Source organism: Xiphophorus maculatus, chromosome 3, assembly GCF_002775205.1.
Source record: "Xiphophorus maculatus strain JP 163 A chromosome 3, X_maculatus-5.0-male, whole genome shotgun sequence".
In the NCBI taxonomy this organism is placed as follows: Eukaryota; Metazoa; Chordata; class Actinopteri; order Cyprinodontiformes; family Poeciliidae; genus Xiphophorus; species Xiphophorus maculatus.
Window position 1 is genome coordinate 6292809 of NC_036445.1, and position 21847 is coordinate 6314655.

General features: G+C 38.8%; 1 protein-coding gene across 4 annotated transcripts; it reads left to right on the forward strand.

Annotated features, from left to right (window-relative positions):
* The first annotated feature begins 268 nt into the window (after window positions 1-268).
* On the forward strand, window positions 269-21130 carry scmh1 (Scm polycomb group protein homolog 1). Of its 4 annotated transcripts, none has more exons than XM_014472598.2 (17): window positions 269-380; window positions 941-1060; window positions 2099-2164; window positions 2364-2441; window positions 2615-2688; window positions 2784-3018; window positions 3457-3545; window positions 4341-4587; window positions 10788-11032; window positions 12312-12521; window positions 13143-13269; window positions 15921-16121; window positions 16359-16529; window positions 17637-17759; window positions 18674-18793; window positions 19344-19471; window positions 19612-21130. In XM_014472598.2, exons 3-17 carry the CDS (start codon window positions 2140-2142, stop codon window positions 19729-19731), a joined length of 2193 nt encoding a protein of 730 aa, XP_014328084.2. In that variant the 5' UTR covers window positions 269-380; window positions 941-1060; window positions 2099-2139; the 3' UTR covers window positions 19732-21130. The 4 variants fall into 4 exon arrangements, with proteins under 4 accessions (XP_014328084.2, XP_023186857.1, XP_023186858.1 ...); XM_023331089.1 differs by having other exon boundaries at window positions 4344-4587; XM_023331090.1 differs by having other exon boundaries at window positions 2618-2688.
* Window positions 21131-21847: the final 717 nt, after the last annotated feature.

The window sequence follows — 21847 nt, forward strand, 5'->3', positions numbered from 1 at the left end:
ATGAGCCAGACTCTAATTTATTGTTGATTACAGACAGACAGACAGACAGACAGACAGACAGACAGATAGATAGATAGATAGATAGATAGATAGATAGATAGATAGATAGATAGATAGATAGATAGATAGATAGATAGATAGATAGATAGATAGATAGATAGATAGATAGATAGATAGATAGATAGATAGATAGATCTGTATTATATTGTATGGCCGCTAGTAGGCGTTGTTCTGCAGTTTGTTGCTGCAGTCTCACCGTCCGCCTGCCTGCCCGTCCAAGTAGAAATGCTGGCAAAACACCCCCTCCTCATCTTGTTGAAAAAAATGGCGGACAAGCGGTAAATCTACGTTTGAAATACATTTCTACCTTACAAAGCAAGGTAAACTTCCCCGGACCAACCGACGGGCGTCTCGCTTCAGATTCCGCTCAGGGTCGAGTCCGGACTACCGTTGGATGAACTCAGCGGTCCCGCTGGGCTCCGGTTTTGCTAATGCTAATATTTTTCATCGGGTCAGGGAGCTAGCATGCTAGGCTAGCTTCCAGTGCAGTGGGCATGTCTGGTTGCATGTGTTTAGCGTATCCTGTAGGATGTTGCGTGTCCACTAACTGCATGCATGTTGCATTTCATTCACTACTTGTTTTAATTTCAAATATTACACTACCTGTAATGCAGAGCACTTCGCATGTTTTTGCTGCTAAATGAAAATATTATGAAAAAATAGCACAGGAGAAAACGAAGGAGGGGGTTTCCATGTGTTTGGCTTTGTGTTGGGGACGGATCTGGATTTATTAATGAGAATATAAGCTGCGACAGTGTGCCTGTTTACAACAGCGTACAGTCCGTCAGATATAGAGGCCAGACAGGTAAATCAGCAGGACCCCTGTGTTAGCATCAGGGGGGACGAGTGTCTAACGCCAGTCTTCCTGTCGCTTCTCCAGCTTTAAAAACAAGGAGCGGGGTCGCTTTAATTCGGACGCCATCCCCCTTGGCGGAGGAAAAAGGCGCATTTCTATTGAAAGGGGAAGAGAGAGGCTGTCCAACGGTTATGAAGTTTTAAGGTAAGCTTGTTTATAAGACTTGCACAATTTAACGGAAACTGAATCCTTTGTCAAAGCATATTATTCAGGCTTAGTTAATTAATGAAAGCATTCATACAGCGATTATGTTTTTACTGGAAACAATCAAAGATTTGCTAGATTATTAACTGGTTTTGCTTTGTTTCTCTTATTTTGTTTTTAACCTATAGTAATGCTGTGACTGCTGCATAGATTGCTATTATTATATTTTGATGGGTATGTTTGTTATACTATTAAGCTTACAGTAGGATGGTGAGTTTATTGATGAGCTTGTCCATATTAGTTTAACCCTGACCTGCTCCTATGATGACGGGCAGGGCGTTGACTGGATTCAAAACATGCTGCTCACTGATTTTAAGTGTTGTTAACCTTTCATCTTTTGCAATCCTAATTCTATTCTTGTCTCCCTTACTAAGAACCTGTTAAATAATCTTAATTTTAAACTTCTGTCCTTACATTTAGGAGTAGAGATGCACCAATCTGGATTTGCTGGCCAATACCAATTTCTGGTTCTCTTTATTGTTTGATCAGCTGCTTCTGATTTTGATGCATATCATTTTTAATGAGGATGATATCTAATAAAAGAGCAACCTCCACTGTAGTTTTGAATCTGTTTGGAAATTTAAAAAAAAATACAATTATCCCCATTTATATATATCAAAACATGTCCAACTGTCTTTATTTTTATTAAACTCAGAAGGTGCATCAAAGTACATACTAATGATTCACACACTGGGACACTGTTGGTGGAACTCGATGCACTATTATGTCCTTTTGCATATTAGTCAGTATCATGCTGGGTTAAAATAGCTATGAGCATCCTGTCAGTAAAACAAAGGCACTATCAAGTTATTGAGCTTTAAGATTAAAAATTATATTCACACTGTAATGCTTATTTCCTGTTTTTTAATGGCATAACTGTCACCACTGTCTTAATTTTCTTTTAGATACACAGATTTCCTAAATGTATAGTATTATTATGAATTATTTTGTTTATATGAGATTATTTTGTCTTTCCAGAGGAGAACACTGGTGTGTTAGCTGGTCTAAATTGTTGGAGCATGAGGAAACCTGTGCCACAAAAAGGTAGGAGTCTGGAAGCCATACGCAGCAGTAAATCTTTCTTCTCATTCTTGATAGTTCACTTTTATGTTACTCTTTAAGAATAGAATTAGGATGTTAAAATCATCCCCAGATGACACGTTGAGCAGGGATATTTGACAGTTATTGCAAGACACAAATGAGGAATTAAAAAAGAGATTGTTTTGCAACCCTTGCTTTGCAGCTCTAGAATGGAAAGATGCCCGAATTATCAAGCATGCTCGGAGTGGACGGCCCTCCCGGGTGCCCTCACAGTACCAAGGTACCGATAACCTGGACAAGTCACTGCTTTAAAAATGATGTTCTGTTATTTATGTCATTTAATAATTATAGCTGCAATTTTTATATTGATCATAGAAACCCCAAGCCTGTTATGTTATGTTTCTGGTCTGACATGCAGTAGATTTACCCTCATACTTGCAACTTTTTCTGCAGCAGGGCACTTCAGCTGGGAGAAATACTTGAAAGAAACCGGTTCTACTGCCGCTCCTTCTTCATGTTTCAAACAGGTGATCACAGCTTTTCAATTTTAGCTCAAATTTCTCCTTTCGCCACTGTAGAGTTTTAGCGCTTTTTACCTGGCCCATCTGTCATCACCACACAGAGTCTGACTCCTCCACTTAACGAGTTCAAGGTGGGGATGAAGCTGGAAGCCCAGGACCCCAGGAACACCACGTCCACCTGCATCGCCACAGTGGTCGGCCTGACGGGCTCACGACTGCGACTGCGCCTCGACGGGTCGGACAATAAGAACGACTTTTGGCGCCTGGTGGATTCCTCGGAGATCCAACCGATTGGCAGCTGTGAAAAAAGCGGAGGCATGCTCCAGCCGCCACTAGGTGAGAGGAAAACATACACAGGTTTCTTACTTTGTCTTAGCAAGGCTTTCTGTAGTTTGTCCTCTAGAGGTCAGTAACTGCATTATGTTTCTGCATGTCAATATTTTTATGTCGGATTTTTGAATGCCTTAGTTATTTCTGTATTAAGTCAGAAAAAAAACATAATCTTTAGTGTGGTTTCTTTTTGTACTTTTGAAAAGTAGTTAAAAAATTTTCCTTCTTTTATCTATGAGAAGAATAAGTGAAGTCTGACAGTTTTGTGACCAATTTTCTTTGTCAGGATATTTATCAATTCACAAGCAGGAGAACTATTTACATATTTCTGGGCTGATTAAAGTAAAAACATTTGTTTCCTGTTGAGTTATCATTTCTGCCTACCTGTGGTTTGTAACACAGATTTAATCATTCAGTCCTAAATCAAACGACTATCTCTTTCAGGTTTCCGTCTCAATGCGTCTTCCTGGCCCATGTTTCTGCTGAAGACATTAAATGGGGCTGAAATGGCTCCCTCTCGCATTTTTCACAAGGTACTTGTACAAAGTTAAAAAACCTGTTCAGAAAAAACATACTTGATTATGTGTGGAGGGTAAAATAAACATGTTTAGTTATTATTTGGCTACTCTCTTATTGATAAACACAAAAAACTGCAAGTCCCGCGAAAGTTTGGATTGGGGCAGTCCTGGGAAATTAGCTGCTGACTGCAACGTGTTTACAGTGAATTTAGAGGAAACATAGGTGTAAGATGCCATTAAGGAGGAGACCTTATTTATTGGAACATGTTGAAACATGCAGTTCATTTAGTCTGCAGGATAGCGAGATGAAGCAAGACTTTTAATCTCTGTGGAAACTTGCTAGATTTGGAAATACTGACAACCATTTGGAGATGTCAGTTAAGTTAGGCTCTATATTCTATAGGAAATGCACACAGTGTCTGCAGTTCTGTGAGTCACGCTAAAATTGCTAATATAAGAGGTTATATTATATTAGACTGTAAAAATATCAACTATAATTTTCTCTGTTTCAGATATCAGCAAAACCCTGTTTATAGCAACTGCTCTCACACATCATCATGTTGCCTCTGCCTCTAATACAAATAATTACAGCAAAAGGACTATACAACTTTTTTTTATTTTTATACATGTGTATAAAAATAGTCTCATTGCTGTTTAAGCTCTTAAATAGAATTTGCTAAAATGTGCATAAGAAGGTAAAATCTTTCACAAAAGAACGGAGCACAAGTTTCTCCATCTCTATCACAGCAGATATATTCTTTGCACCCAATAATCAACATCTGACTCCCTTTGTGCCTCTATCTTCCCCAGCAGGAGCCTCCCGCTCCAGAGCAAAACTCTTTCCAGGTGGGAATGAAGCTGGAGGCGGTGGATCGGAAAAATCCACACTTTATCTGCCCGGGGACGGTCGGTGCATTGCGTGGAGTTGAGGTGCTGGTCACCTTTGACGGATGGCGTGGAGCCTTTGATTACTACTGTCGCTATGACTCGCGGGACATATTCCCAGTTGGCTGGTGTGCCCTCACTGGAGACAACCTTCAACCGCCTGGCACCAAAGGTTTGGACCCCAGCTGTTGCGTAGTTTGCATAATTTTGTTTTTTTATTTGTACGGCTAGTAGGAACATTAAGAGAGAGAATTGTCTTTTCACCAATATTGAAGCCATTGTGGACTGTTATGTCTTAAAGTGTTAAAGATGGACCAGAATGTGGGATTTCTTTCCACCACCTGCTTCCAGTGCTAAAGTAGTGCTACTGTTTCTTGCTTAACTCCAATTTATTTCTGCTGTTACCGATAAATTGGTGCTGTTTCACTCACTGAGCCAAAGGGAAAAAAAACACTGTGATCAGAAACCAGAAGAAGGCTCACAGAGTGGACACATACCTCCATCTGTCCTCTATTCTCGTTTATCCCTGCAGGGCCACAGTGGAGTGGTGTCTTATCTCCAGTGGTGGAGAAGGAACAACCAATCACATTACTTTAAGCACCAAGCAATAAAGGACAAAAGGAGTTTAATAAACCTGAACTTGGCACAGAAATACTTCATATTTCTGCTTTTCCTTTTTTTTAATTGCTATCACCTATCATATAGTTTAAGACGGCCAATGTGCAGGATGAAGCTGTGGTTACAGTCACTGTATCCATCAACACAGTTTCTGACTCTGTTGTCTTGTGATATCCCAAGTAGGGATATTAAGGACAATTTTAAATACTGTGTATAACTATCAAAGAACAGCGAGGCATAACTGGTAATGTTTGAGAACACTGCCAGCTGATTAGCATGGTTAATAAAATAAGATATTTTGTAATCTGAGAAATGAGATTTGTGTGGAAGACTCGCATCCTAGCACCGCAGTCCTCCACACTGTCTCTGAGAAACTAAACCAGTTGTGTAAAACCAGTAAAGAACTGGCCGCATCAGCGGCAATGGTTTGGTTTTGATTTATTTTTGTTGCTGTTTTTAGTTTTACTTTTTACTCAAACGAGGAGGGATTCGACTCTGCAGAACCTCTGGATAAACATTTAAGAATGTCTTTATTAGACAAAAGGTCTTGCTTTTTTATATTATTTATTTACATTTTCAGTTATGTCAAAAATGAAATGGAAAAACATTTCATTGGTGAGAGTTGCATGGTATGGTCAGTATGTTGGGAACTGTACTAAACCAAAACACCTGACTTTCCATTGAATGCCTGAAGCAGGAACTACTGAAGTGTTCCACTTGTTTACAAAAATTAATTTTACTGTTGTTGTTGATATTTGCACTTTAAACCGGAAAAGAAATATGACTGAACAAAATGCATCTTTTGTACTAAAACTGCTGATATCTTATGTACTTCTTAATTTGTAAGTTGTTAACATCATACTTTTTCATCCATGCATTTAAACATCTAAAAAAAGGGAAATACAAAATATTTCCAGACATCCGGCTATCAGTTGGCCAGATATAAGAATTGATAATCAGTAATAATCTTTAGAACCAAAAATCTAAAGTCAGTATTGGCCAGAAAAAGCACAATCGTTGCATCTCTGAATATTTTTCTATCAGTTCTCCTTTTTTGCTCATTAAACCACTCCCACGAGCCAATCTGAGGCATGTGCATGGCCTCTATGGCAGCTAAAAACAGAACAGTGTTAATGGGGCTCCAAATCTGCCAAACCCATTCGCTCACCACGTCCTCCTACAGCAACTTTGTTCCCCTTAAAAATGTGCTCTAGTCTAAAAATGTCTGTAACTATTAACAGGGAGCATGAACACTGCAGTGAGAAGGTTCAGATATCCTGATTTCTCTTTGACTTGCTTTGTGTCGGTAAGCTTTCTAAAATATGTTTGTCATGCTTTAAGCCAGGAGTCTGTCTAACTGGAATTCTGCCTTTACAATTTTAGCACCATACGGCCTCGTCTCATTGCTGTTTATACTCTTTTGGGTCTGCTTTTCATCTAAAGGAGCATGTTTACAACACCTATGACATCTAACTTCATAAGTTATTTTTATTGTTTGCTTAAATGGGAAATCTTGGTTTTTAAAGCTGTAACATTTCAGAAGCCATGGCAGCCATGTTATTTTTTTTTTCTTTTTAGCTCAAGACATGAGATTCAGTTAGGAGTTGAAACAAGAGCAAAGCTGTTAGTTGTGCAGGAAACTTCATAGGAAGTATCGAGACCAGGGTTGTCTGCCACAAGGTCAGCCCTTCTCATCTGTAGAGTCCCTCGCATTTGAAGGAGGGAAAGAAAGGAGGGGAGTGTGGAGGCTGAGCTCTTTCTGTGGACTGCTAGTGTTTTATGAAGGTCTGGCGGCCACCCAGCTGGCAGACTGGACTGTGACGTGGTTGAAACGAGGCTGGGTGCCCCTCCACAGGCCCCTCTCCCTTTGACGCTCTGGCATCCAGAGTCTGATTAAACACCTTGGAAAGAGTTTCCTTTAGCAGAGTGGCAGGAAGCAGAGAGAAAAGACAGGCCTTGAAAGATGAATTGTTTACATTGTTACTAGATGGAGGGAAGGGAGAAAAAAAGAGGGGTGGATCACCAAGGAGCGGAAGGAGGAGTATTGCAGAGGAGGCGAGGGAAAAGAGGATCGGACATCAAGAGAGGGTGAATCTGAGGACATCAGCGCAGACAGCCTCAAACTTTGGGGTGTTGTGTTTGAGCTGTGGGGTGAGTTAATTTAATAAAATTATTACTGCAGTGGTGAGAAATTAAAATCTTCTTTATTGGAAGTAACGTTGCTGTAATATGATGCTGGCAGTGGTGTCATTGTAAACTCAGTGAACTCAAAGGAGGGGGAAGACAGGAGCTTGCTTGTATAATGCATTCATTTGACTGTATTTACAACAACTGCAATTGATTGTAACCTCAAGCTCTTTACACTTTTAAATATGCTACCAAGAGTTCGTCGAATCAGTTTGGGATCAATCAGATGATTTTCTCCCAGCCGAGCTGCTAGTCCCTCCAGAGACGTAGCAGCAGCCTGCAGACGACTGTTGCATTGATCGCCGCTGCTGCTGTGTGAAAGTGTTTATTAAATACAACCCCACGGGCCAAGACCTGTGCTAATGAATGTGGCCATATCTCTCACAAATCTGCCAGTGGTCGATTCAGGGTGAACACCGCTACATTTTTGTTTGTGCAGCGTGTGTGTGCGAGCGTGTATGTGTTAAAACCCGCAGGTGCATTTAAAAGCAGAAATCTTCACTACACTTTAACTTCCTTTTTTGTCTGTGGTTGTTTTTGCATGCACAGCACACATTCCTGAACTTTCCTGATGGCAAAGTGCATTGCTTGCTTGGGTTGTTTTAAGCTTTTAATGTTGTTGGCTCTCTTTAATGTTTGACCGTGTGGTTGTTCTCTCAGAGGTTGATGTGAGTTTTACCACCATCAGAGGAACAGTGTTTTTACAGAAGAGTTTTGGAGGAAACAGCTGACTGAATTTTTTTGGCTGTTAATATTTAATCGTAAGATTTAAAAGGCGATTGTGCATTTCAGGTTTTAGTTGTATCCATCTCTAACTTAAATGCAGTTACAAACCTTTTTTGTTCGACATATTCTCATTTTGAATTTCAGATTTCCAATGCTTAGCTGATGACTGGAATCAGTTTTAAGTTGTACTGCATGTCATTAGTGAGCAGCAAGTATAATCAGGAAACCTAACAAATCATGTTCCAAAAACTATATTTCAAACAACTGTTTGAACTGCAATAAATATTAGTCTTTTAATTAGCACCAGTATCAGGCTGTATGCCATGAATAATTTGGCTGATGCCTGCTTGTTATTGAACAATCAGGCATTTACATTGCCTGGATGTAAATTTATTAAGAAACTACAGTTAAGTTGTATCCATAGATGTAGCCAGTAAAACTGTTATTCATTAACTGGAATCTGTTTGGAAATGCAACAAAAATCAGAAAGACATGAGCACTGTTTTGTTGAGTAGTTCTATGCTGCAAATCATATTGTTATCATGACATTTACCAATATTTACCACATTGTGTGTTTTGCTAATGTTTAGCCCTGCCAAATAATGCAGGGCTATTAGGTGGTGCACGCCTAATAGCAATAGGCGTGCACCGATTGCTATTTTCACCGATCGTTAAAAACTCTGACCTGCTGACTCTGATTTTGGCCTATGCTGTATGCTATACACCAGGGGTGGGCAACTCCAGGCCTCGAGGGCCGGTCTCCTGTAACCTTTAGATGTATCTCTACTTCAACACACCTGAGTCAAATAATGAGGTCATTAGCAGGACTCTGGAAAACTTGACTGCACTTGGGAGGTGATTCAGCTGTTGGATTCAAGTGTGTTGAACCAGGGAGACGTCTAAGAGTTGCAGGACATCAGCCCTCAAGGACCAGGATTACCCACCCCTGCTATACACCTTCAATGTTCCAATATTATTTTTATTGAAAAACTTCTAACAATACCTGTGAAGCAACACAAAATTGTTTTAACTGCACAAGTCATCTCGAGTATAAATAAAAGGTTTACAGCAGGGGTGCCCTAAGTCGGTCCGCAAGGCCCGGCATCCTGCATGTTTTTGTTCTCTCCCTGGTGGTAGTAACAACCTTTTCAGCATGTCAATGTTCTTAGGCATTGTAATGAGCCATCATTTGATCCTTGTGCGTTAAACCAGAGAGAGAACTAAAACATGCAGGATGCCGGACTTCTAGAACCGAGTTTGGCTCTAAATTAACTACCGTATTTTCTGCACTATAAGGCGCACCTAAAAACCTTCAATTTTCTCAAAAGTCGAGAGTGCGCCTTATAATCCGGTGCACCTTATATATGGACCAATATTGAGCCACAACAGGTCTCGCAACTACGGTAGGCAGCCGCCGACTTCATTTTCCCCCGTAGAAGAAGAAGCACGCGGTGCACGCTGGGTTTTGTGTAAAGACCCCAAAATGGCTCCTATTAAGAGACACGCTCAGGCGATCAGTCACGCAGTGGAACACGGCAATAGAGCAGCAGCGAGAGAATTTAACATGAACGAATCAATGGTGCGGAAGTGGAGGAAGCAACAGCTGTTTATTCATTTTGGGAATGAACAGCGTTTTCAGAACGCTGGTTTGTAATCTATTAATAAAGTTTGACTGACCTATCTGACTATTTTGTTGACATTCTCTTTAGCGCAGTTCCATCTAATGGATGTATAACATAACCCCAGCCTCTACTGTAGCGTCTATTCTCTGTGCCTTATAATGCGGTGCGCCTTATATATGGAAAACGTTTTAAAATAGGCCATTCATTGAAGGTGCGCTTTATATTGTGGTGCGCCTTATAGTGCGGAAAATACGGTACTCTATTTAGTAGTTAATTTATTTAAACTAATAAATTACCGTAACTACTAAACTAAGGGATCTGAAAATTAGCTAAATATAGTGAAAGGGTTGCTAAGTTGGCAACAGTGGGGTGACTATTGTTAAAATGTGTGCTCTTGTGTTGCTTTTTTTCTTTACGCTCACCTTTCTACTTTCCCAATGTCAAGAACTCTACAGTTTGAAGTGTACTTTGTCATTCCTGAAGCAGCCCCAAGAGAGGGAAGCTATCGGAGTTTGTTTGACCTCTGAGTAACACTGCTGAACAAGTTCAGGTGTTTTGAAAAACATTTTGTTCTGAAAACAAAACAAAAAAAGTAGAGAAGACGTACTATGTAGAATGAACATGTGAAATTTCATGGAAAGTATGCTGACCCTTTTATTTTCTTCTCTATTTTTTTCTTTGTTAAAAAGGTTAGATAAAGACTATGGTTTCTGTTTATCAGTACAGCGTAGTCCAAATTACAGACAAATGAGCAGAAAGCTAAGTGCAGATCAGAAGAAAATGTGTAAGATGCTATGAAACCCAACTACACACACTTAAAGGTATATAGGACTTTAGCTGGTTTGTTCCTACAGTTTCATCCACAGATGTACTGGAGAAATTCCTGTGGGAAAATCTAAGCTTGCAACCAATATTACGTCCTCTTGGAATATCTCTGAAAAGTTTTAGGAACAAAGTACATGTCTGTAATGGTGCCTGGGCTGCTGCTTAATTCAGAAAACACAAAGAGCTTCTGTGTCATTCCGTTTTGTATGGGGGGGCTTTCATCTTCATCACATAAATTGAAGAAATTTGGACTTTTATATCACTGTGTTTTGCATTCATCATTTGCAGGAGACAACCAGATTGAGACAGTCTCAGATACAGCGAGTGTACATATCAGTGATAGGAGTTTTATTCAAACTGTACATTGTGTGCTTATCAATCTCTGCCGGTTCAGCTGTGCTGCCAAAGAGCCTTGGGACACCGACAGAAGGTAGTGTGGAAACCCCAGCAATGAATCCCACCCCGACGGTGGGCAGACCTCCAGGTCAGAGAGGTCGGAAGCCCGGCCGCAGGAAAACAAAAATCACGGGACCCTGGAGCCAAAAGCCTTCTATGTTGGTATCGCAGAGCATCCAGCCAGGAAAGGATTTGGAGCCCATCAAGATCCCCAAAAAACGAGGTCCTAAGCCAGGCAGCAAGGTAGGCAAGAGTCGGGCAGTACATGGTTCTGCATCTGTGTTGGAGCCAGTGACGTGCGGTCAGGGGAGGCAGGTGAGGCAGTGCCTCACCAGCCATCATGGAAAGAAAGAAAATATATAATCATAAAGTAATTTAAATTGTTATATTCATCCGGTGGTTTGTACTAAAAAATATTTATTTTTCATGTAGCTTCACCAATTTCGATTTTTATTTGTTCAAAATCGCTGAATTTTCTTATTTTCCCATTCAAATGCTTGGAAGCGATGCCGGTGAGGCAGCAGCGAGCTCTGCCTCACCTTGGATTGCGCAACCCCTGGCTCTGCGCTGGCTGCTAAGCGGAGAGAGCATGTTGCTGTACGGCGTCAATAAAATGGTTTAAACAAATTTAATATGTGAACTTATTTCCAATAATTTAGCTTATGTATATAATGTACAGTGCTTTTTGTCACCAACTGTGTTTGTGTAACGTGTTTCGTGTAATGAGCGATTATAAACGGCAGAGAACAGGTTCGAGGTGAGGCAGGCAGTTCTCTTGCCTCATGGCAGGGGGCGCTCAAGATCCCAGACGTTCGTCTTGTTCACTCCTCAACTGCCGAGCAAGTGACAGCGAGCTAGGCTAAACGATTCGGGAAGCAAGTCAAGTGCAGCGATAGATTTTGTGAGCTACAGTTTGTATGTGTAAGGATGCAGAAGTGAAACATAACCTGTAAACTGCTGTCAATTTATGCATCTATTTGCAAATCTGATTCTGATGACGTCAGTGCCTCACCAGCTATGAACCTCACCGCACGTCACTGGTTGGAGCAGTGAGCCATAAAGACATTGAGCTATTGTAGCATGTTGCTAGCCGCTCTTGGGAGTACATGGATGCTTGTAAGGGTCGACTTCAACCCCTATTCCATCTTGATTGCATGTAGATCACAGAATGAAAGAGTAGCCTGAAAAGGGCTTTTTTTTATTTGTTAAATTATGTTGTTGATGAGAAGATAACAATGTGATTGGGTTATTTTAAACATTTGGTAAGGGTTACATTTTTCTGTTAATGACTAAAAGCGTAAGGCTTTCCTTCCAGTTTTGGACTGTGAAAATCAGACTACCCTCTGAAGTGAAGGCTTCTGGTTGGGTTTTAATGATCATTAAGATGAGCCGAGCATGTCCATGTTTTGTCATGTTTCTGAAGCAACTGTGATGTTGCAGTTTTTATTGTTACTTTTTTTAAATGATTTTTTAGTATGTTAGTAAGTAAGTTCTTGCTCTGACCTCTCCACTGTATTTGCAGCTGGGATGGGGAAAGCGAGATGGCTGGTTTGAGGACTCTCTGACCGGTCCAGGACGGCCAGTAGCTGGACCAGGGAGAACCAGAGGCAGACTGCTTGCTAGTTGGGCTCAGAGGATCGCTCTGCAGCAGGCCCAGGCCCAAGCCCAGCCAGAACCAGAACCAGAACCAATCAAGATTCCAAAGAAACGAGGGCCCAAACCTGGCAGCAAGGTATTTATCCAGAAACATTAGCGTAAGTAGATCACTAGGATCTAAGATTATAGATTTTTAAGGGTAAATGGCTATAAAAAATAGGGTAGTCATTTTTTAAGAGTATTGTATAAAGCATGTGATCATGTACCTAACAAAAAAGTATACGTTTACATATTTAAATGTTGGTTGCGTCAGGAATCTGTCACAGCTTTTACATTTATTATTATTAACTTCCCCGGAAGTTGAATATTGCCATCACTTTATTAATCAAAGCAAAGGCTTAACTTAAATTGTTAGATTGTTTTGATTTATATCTTGTTGGAAACTAATAAATGAACATTTTCAATTGGAAAAGTTAGCAGTAGTTTATGGTGACATAGTGACATAGCTGACATAGTTTTGCTAAAATATCGTAGAAATTTAAATTACAAATTTCAATGTATTTTATTCAGATTTTACATGATGCACCAGCTTAAAATAGTGCATATTTGTGAATTGGGAGGAAAATTACAAGTTTTCAAATGTATTTTGAGAAGTAAATCTCTTACTAGTCTGGTGTGTATTTGAATGAATTTTCTCATTAAATAATCCTCTGGTAATTCATCAATTAAGCGTTGTAATTTTTGTATGTTCATACAGAGAAAACCACGAGTTCTTCCTAATCCAGTCCCAACGTCTCCCACCAGCAGCACTCCAGAGCCGGACACCAGTACTGTACCCCAAGACAACGCAACTATTCCCAACTCTGCACTTCAGGCGCCCACTGGTAAAAAAAAAAAAAAAAATAGCCATGGGTCCAAATAAAATCTATTTTTAGCATTTAGTTTTGTTGTTGAATATTAAGTGCATTTCAGATGAGCTCAGTGTGACATCTTTCTGCTTTTGTTTACATGCACACTATCAGTTACTTTGTGTTGTCTTAGCATAATTTAATGAACTAGTTGACAAGTTTTGTAATAAGTTGGTGGAGAAGAGCTGGAATATAACACCCACATGTCCATATAATACCCTAGTAAAATATCCAGGGTTGTGTTTTACTAGAGGTGTAACGGTACATCTAATCTACCAAAAATTAGATTAGTACATATCCTGTTCTGCATTCCTGTACAGGATATGCTATTTTGTTCACACATGTACCAAACAAATACAGTGTTGTTTTACACTTGAACACATGCAGGAAATGTTTATGTGTGCAACTAAGTCTGCAATGTAGCACAACTCCAAAAAGAAACACTAAAACAGGGGTTGCACTGATATGAACATTTGGGCCAATATTGATATCTGACATTAATATATTGGTGTTGCAATCTATAGCTGATATTGAAAAATACCCAACCACACTGCTAATCACTGCTACATGACCAAACAAAATTCATACAGGACCAACTGTTTGCTGATGTGTTAAAACATGACTGATATCGACCGATACTCATGTTAGTGCTGCTTTATGTGCAGCCTTAACCAGAACTAAAGGGAGAGGATTCTGCCACTAAACTCTACTATTTGGGAACATTAAGATTTCTCATGCAGCTACAGTGGAGAAAGTAATGATTTTTGTTACGCCCACGCGGGGTTTCCCCCAGAAAACTTGCTAAGCCCGGTGGTCGGGCGCCGTGGTGGTCCACCGTGTTTTGTACTAAAAGGTATTAAGTAGACAGGGAAAGTAAAAATGTTACTGGGTAATTATATGTCACGGAAAGACATCGCCAGTGAAACGATATTTAAACCCACAGTTGGTCTTAAAAACAACAAATCAAAAAACACAATTAAAATGAATATTAATTATTTGCACTTTTGTTTAATCCAAATTAAGTCAGCAGCTCCATAAGGTCCCCAGGGCTTCAGGGGCCCATATATGCTAATATTTTAACACAGACCACAGATACAACATTTGTAACATTTGTTTATTGAGATGATCAATGGTTTCAGCATACATAAATTAAAAGATTTTAAATTGTTTAACATTTATATGTAAGATTTTAAGGAGCTGGCAAGTTTACTTTGTAAAAGTTCAAAGAACAATATTCATAGTTAAATTGTTTTGTTACCATATCAACAATCTGATGCTGTGAGTTTAATCTTTGAGTTTGAGCTCTGTTTGCCCACAAATACAAACTAGTAAACTGCGATTATAAATTATTGCTTTTTAAGTAGGCCAATTAAACTACTCCCCTTCTCCCAGACTTCACTAAATCTAACACACAAGCTGTTAGAGATGCTGATGTTTTTAGCAACAAGAAGGGCCCCTAAGTCAAATTCTCCTCAAGGCCTCAGACAGCCTTGGACCGGCCCTGCATGAGTTAAATCCGCTGCACTGCGCAGAGATGCGCAACAAACGGGAGATTTAATTTAATGCTGCTAATGTGGCTTTAGCAGCTCTTCTATTTCATGTCTGTTGAGTTTTTAACAAAGGGACACAGAAACTATTTTGGTTGGTCCAGTTAATGGGACGATTTTCCCAGATCTCTGCGCAGCCGCTCACATTAACTCAGCCTGAGTGGACAAAGCATTTGATATGGTTTGATGCCTCGTAACCGGAAAAATAATCCTAAAAATAATAATAAAATAATGTAAAACCAGCGTGATGCGTGACTACAAGACGAACGCGATAGCTTCTCACCGGACTGAACCTGCATGATGAGGTTAGTGCTGGTTCGTTAACCGCAACGCTCCAGCCTACTGGAACCACATACATAAACTTTATCAGCGCAGGCAGAGCCGGGCGCTGGGCAGCGTGTTGAGATGGAAAAGCCGCACAAAATTCTTTGTCCACAAATATATATCATTCTCGATACACCTCTGAAAACGCCACTACAAGTTATTCCTTCAGTTCATATAGAGCTGCGCAACCAGAGCTAACGCGGTGGGGTTTAAACTCATACCTTGATCAAAAACTCTGCAAAGAAACATAATTCCTCACAGGGGGTTGATGTAAGTATTCATACAGGTCAGCCTGTGTCAAGTTAGGGTGAAAGGAGGCGCTGCAGGTGCTGCAGCGCGCGAGGTAATGTGCAGAGGTGAAAGCGGTGTGATTGGTCCGGTTTTAAATGCATAAACTATAAACCTATCTTCTATAAACATATCTTTTAGGAATAAATCTGCTCTGCCAGTGAAACGCTCAAAGCAACAGAGACGCTTGCAATCCGGCTTAAAAAGAAAGGGGAAAAAAGCGTTTTTTTTTTATTTATTATTATTTTTCTAAAAGCATAAACAAGAAAGGCTTAGCCTGGCAGTGGGGCTCGTAAAGCATGGTGGGCCACCAGGCCTATAATATTCTGGGGGAAACCCGGCACTGCATGTTACAAAGAAACTTGTTTTGATATAGATTATCTACAGTAATACCTTTACACACTTGTAAAAAGTTTTGATTTATTGGTTAATAAAACAAGTTTTCTGTATTTGTTTTCTTTCCTGAAGTTTGTGTTTATCTAAATAAGTACGGTAAGGTGGGACCTCACCTAGACCAGCGGCGCATTCAGCAGCTGCCGGACCACTTTGGCCCGGGCCGAGCCTCCTCAGTGCTGCAGCAGTGCGTCCAGGCCTGCGTGGACTCTGCCCACAACCAGGCTACAGTCTTCTCCTGCCTCAAGTCGGGACAAGGGGGCGAGGTCATTTCAGGTGTGGACTGAACATTGAAAAACGAACGCATTTTTCATCTCAGGCTTTGCGTTTAGAAAAACTGACCTGTTTTTCTAAACCAATGTTGTACTTCAATCAAAGCAGATTGCAGTGCCTGTTTAAAAAAAATGGAGGGAAAATGAGGGAATGTTTGGCATATAAATATTAAATTGAGATGTTAAAAATAAATTAGTGATTTGCCACAACCATCTACCATATTGTTTGTTTTTTTTTCAGCCTTCTTTGACCAGCAGCAGCACACTCTGACCCTTCCCACTGTCAGCAGTGTCACATACGTCCTCCGTTTCTTGGAAAAACTCTGTCACAACCTTCACTGCGATGCTCTGTTCGGCAGCCAGCCTGTGGCCAGAGGAAGTGTTCACTATGACAGCCACTCATACTCTGCAGGTCAGATCCATTGTTCTCCCATCATGGCCGCTCATTTGCATCATACAGTGCTTTAGGCTTTAATTTAGTGTCTAGACTTCAATAAAAAAAAAATATCAAAGCTGTAACCACAGGGAATATTTTTCAGATAAGAGCTTGAAAGTCTCAGTATGCAGACAGATAGGACAACAGCTTTTAGCTCTTGATAGAAAACAATTTTTTAAGCCTAGCTCTTAGTTTCTGAAGCAGGAGACCAAATCGTCCAATAATTTTATGTCCCCGTGATTAATGGAAACCACTAAGAGAACATGTTAGGAACAGAATTTATCAAAGGATGATATCAAAACAGAGAGGAGGGGGGCATTAATGCTTTTTATTTTATGTGCAGTGAGATGCACCTTTATTCAACATTTTGAGCCATTTGGCGCTACAAATGGCTACAACAATACTTTCAGAAATAACCGAGCATGTTTTTATAGCAGCTATAATGTTGTTAGAACATTATATTTGCTGTCTGAAACATATTCAACTGTGTTGAGCCACAAAACAATGATTAGAAACTCCAGGTTAACAAAATATAAGTTTGGTAATGAACAGTTTCATACCATTAATAGACTGATTAAAAACAGAATTTAAATTGTTTTTGCTTCATGTTGGTTTGTCATGTGGAATATCGCCAAATGCCTTTATTTATGTTCATCTCATCACTAGGTGGGTTGCACCAGCTGGAATTTTCCCAATTTCAGTTTAACTGCATGTCAGATTTTCTTTAGTCGGGAAGCTTCAATTGTCCTGAAAGTAATGCATTAAAAATAATTATATTTTTTCCAATTTATGTTGTTTGTCTTAATCTGCTCTAATTGCATATAACTCGTATTGAAAGCCTGGTCACTGTATAAACATCTGCCCTAAATGAGTAGCCACTACATCACAGAGTGTTTTTCTCTGGCCTTGCCCAGGTTGTTTTTGCCTCCCTACATTCTTCCCTAAATGAGGAGCCTGTTTTTGTTTTTGTTGTTTTTTTCCGCCATGCTTTATGCCATCTGGTCAGCTCATTTATGTCATTATAGCAACTTTTTTATAACTCTGAATTAGCATTGATCTGTGCTCCATATGTGCTGATTTCAGAGAGGAGAGGTTTTGGAGACACCCTGACTGCGGGCCCAGGCAAAGGCACAAAGCGCTTCCAACAGGACTTCAACGGTCCTCTAACTTCCAAACTAGCTAAACTCCCCAGGCACTCCACTGATGGTATGCAAGACTTATTATTATAGTCATTTAGTCTAGCAGGAGACTTTCTATTTGTTTATTTAGTGTAGCAGCCCATGTGAAACACTGTTATCACTTATATATTAATACGAGTGTGCATTTTTTGTGAAAGAAATTGGAGTTTACATTTTAAAATGATGCATTACTTGGTTGTGTGTGGTCAGTTATCAAAGCCGATATAAACGTTTTTAAAAATGAGGGCATAATTATGTTGACGTCAATTCTTTCTGTTCTGTAGGCTTAATTTTCATAAGATAAATAAATAAATCCCTATTTCTACAAAGGTTGTGGTTTCTAACATAATAGAAAATTAAAGCAGATTTGATTGAATAAATCTTCTTGGTTATTGATTATTTTGTATTTTTAAATGTTAATTGAGAACTTTGTGTTCTCAAAACAGAAAGAAATGAATTAAGGCTCAGTAGTGGTCATACTTCCCTACAATCTTTTTTTTTTATGTTTTGCTGCCTTTTTCTGTTAGAATTTGTACATTTACGATGGATGGAGCTTCTCCGAAAATTAGGTTTATACATATTAAATGGCTCTAAAGTATCAGTTCAGCACATTTTATGTAAAGATTTTAATTCAAAAATGACTGCTTTGACTGGTCCAGTAAAGCTTTAAATAATCATATAAAAGGAGGTAGTTAAATCATAGCTCATAGCTTGGTAGAAAGTGGTATTAAATTTTGGAGCAAGAGGTTAATCATTTAATCATCTTTCAATTTCCTTAGACTTTAATTAAGCTAATGGAATACTTGAAGAGATTTCTATAAACGGGTAATAACCCCTTATAAGGGCCTTGTTCTTTTACTTAAGGCCATAACACACACTTAAACCCCTGAAAGTTGGAGCAGTATCACTGTTAAAATCATTTGAATTTTGTTTTTTGCGCAGGTGAGAATAATGTTTCAGCATTGGAGCACTTAAAAAAGATCCCACTTTCCCCAAACTCTCCAAGTCTGACGCCTCGCCTCAGATCTCCTTCCAAGCTGCTGCATCATAACAGCTCTGCAGGTGGAACGATCTGGAAAACATTCTGCCTGTCTAGTTTTCAGAGATTGTCTAATATCATACTTGTGTGCGAATGATCAGAAATCAAATCAATGTGCTGCATTTGTTTTTGTATTGCTTCTGATATCTGTATGTTTCTGTATGCACTTTAAACAATCTTATTGTACAATCTAAAAATCATGTATTTTTTAAGAAGCAGAATATGAATTTTTTATGTGCCAGAAACCATAATCATCAGAGTAAAAATAAATAAGTGCTTCTGATATTACCCTTTGTAATAAATCTACATAAATGACACGAGTTTCACTTTTTTTTAAATTAAGCAACTGAAATAAATATACTTTTCAATGATTTTCAAATTGGCATGTAACAGATGTGTGAAATGTGGCTTGAGCTGCCTGTCTCTGTCTCCCCTTTCTAATTGAATAATAATGCATATAAAACATGTTTTTTTATGAAAAAATTAATAATAATAATTGTTGGATTTTCAAAAATACAAATTTCAGACCTAACCTTCCTTGTCTTAATTTTGTATTTTTTATCTCTTTTTCAGGCAGTTTTCGGGAGAGCCCCAGACCCAGCGGTCAGGACCCAAATCTGTGGACCGTCGAGGAAGTCATGCAGTACATTCGAGATATTGACCCAGTTCTGGCTCCTCACGCTGATCTCTTCAGAAAACACGTATGCATTCTTTTTACTCTTTTATCAAAGTTAGCCTTTTTTCATTGTAATTATTTTAATCCTTCCCATAGAAATGAGTATCAATCATGCATTTCTGAAGTACTTACAGTGGTTTATGTGGTTTTCTCCCTTTGTTGCAGGAGATTGATGGTAAAGCCCTTCTGTTGCTGCGCAGCGACGTAATGATGAAATACATGGGTCTGAAGCTTGGGCCCGCTCTCAAACTAACCTTCCACATCGACAAGCTTAAACGAGCTTAAAGAGGCTGAAACCAGCCGCAGCCTCCAAAAGAACTTCCGTCTTACCCCGTCTCCCTTTTCTAGTGTCGGGATACCATGCACTTCATAAAGGATATATACTGATGTAGCAATTTTCATCTGACCATCGTATGTCTGGTCTTCATGTTCTTCTTTTTCCTCATCTAATGAGGAATGTTTTTGTGTAGCACAATCTAGCTCACAGGCAGCACGGTTATGTACAGTCATTTGGGTAAAAATATCCATTTCAATATAGTCGAGGAAAATCAAAGTCCAATCCTTGATTCAGTAGTTTATGGAACCAGAGTTGGAATTATGTGGTTTTGCTCATATGCTATTTTTTTAATTTTCAACCTATTTCATCATGTTGCTGTGCATGATGGCTAAATGCCCACAGTTTGGACACATCTCTGCAAAGTTGTTTTGTTTCAAATTTTGTGCTGTAATTTTCCTCTTTAGACATAAGTTTTCTTCTGGCAACTTTTCCAGATAATCTGTATTTATTCAGTTATATTTTAACTCTAATAATTAATGTGTGACTTAAGGTCTCAGTGTAAAAGGCTGGGTTTCAGATTGTTTGCAAAAAACCATTATAACCTTTATGAGATTGATGAACGGCCACATCAGTTTCTATGAAGTTATTGCCGTTTTTTTTTTTTTCAGCTTTAGATATTTTTTATATTCACTGGTTATGATTAAATCATAAAGTACATTTCATTTTTTCAGCTTTCCCTCTTAAAACCTTTGGAAGCAAGGAAGGTGTTCTCAATTTTGCAGTTATCTGTATTGATAGTCAAGAAAACTTACTCAATATTTAATCATTTCAGTTTAACTTGAAAACTCCTGTGACTGTTTTTTAAAAAAAAAAAGTTTAAGGGTTTTTTAGCCTGTTTCCACAATGATACACGTAACCTGTACATTTTCATATTTTGTACTTCTATAATGTATTTTTCAATATTAATTGTTGGGTTATTTGAAAAAGTCAAAAATCCTAAAAAAAAAAAAAGTAGAAAACACTACAGGCATCCCAATAATTGGGAATTTTGCTATTAGTCTCAGTTTGAGGCACAACTTTTACATTTACAAGATTAATTTTGTTAGAGGGGGAAAAAATCATTTTATGAAAGGAGAATGATTAACTTTTATTCCAGATTTGCAGTTTTATTCTCTTTTCTACACGTTGTTTACAATGCTGTTATTTGTACTTTTCTAATTTTTATACTTCGTTAGTGCTCCTACGGGACGAGACGCGTCATACTTAGCATGTTAATAAATTTATAATTCCATTTGTTTTCTGTTTGACCTGCAATGTCAACATGATATGTAGTTGTCTGTTTATATTCTTGTTAAGTTTGTCTCAAAAATGTTCAGTTATTTAAATTAAAGTATATGCTCACATTGATTGGTGGTTTCATAAAGATTTCTTATTGCAAATATTACAAATAAAATAAAGTCAGGCAAAGTTTGTTTTTTTTCTTTAATCCAAGTTACTAGTTTAATATAGTGTAACAACATAGCCCACCGACAGAGGGCAGTACAGATCTGTTTTTTGTTTTCTATGGTAAGTCATGCTTTGTCACTGACATGCTCTACCTTGGGTGCCCAACTCCATCTGGTAGTCTCAGCTTGATGTTCTGGTATTTTTACACCATGTAACTGCTTCATGCGGTTGTCTCCATTATCAGGGCTTCGACTGCATTGCTCCTAAGTTATTTCATTAATTCTCTGCTATTTAAAGCTTCCCCTCAGGCTCGTTTCAAGATAGAGAAAATAATTGGAGTCTAAGGTGCTTTTTAAAAAGAAAAAAGTTCAATTTCCTTGTTTTTATACAAATTTTTTACAACTATGCCCTCCACCTGAGTGAAGACTTACTTTAATTCTAAGTTTACAGGGTTTATGAGATTTCAGGCAGGTCTCCAGCTAGCCTTTTCTATTAAAGATTAGAATGAAAATAAGAAAATTAAAGTTTTACATGCTGAAAGGTTGCAGACAGTTTGTCAGTTTTGACTACAGGCTATTATGCAACTTTGCCATTCAAACTGGATTGCTAGTTCAGCTTGTCAGCTTCATATTATAAATTTAAGACCAGTTAAGCCTTTAGCAATCCATTGTTGCTGTA

What these genes read in the sequence shown, in the direction of transcription:
- scmh1 (XM_014472598.2), top strand. Translation starts at nt 2,140, where the DNA reads ATGAGGAAACCTGTGCCACAAAAAG. An exon ending in TGCACTTCAGGCGCCCACTG is followed by an intron (nt 13,270 to 15,920) that starts GTAAAAAAAAAA and finishes TCTTTCCTGAAG; the next exon opens with TTTGTGTTTATCTAAATAAG. An exon ending in AGGGGGCGAGGTCATTTCAG is followed by an intron (nt 16,122 to 16,358) that starts GTGTGGACTGAA and finishes TTTTTTTTTCAG; the next exon opens with CCTTCTTTGACCAGCAGCAG.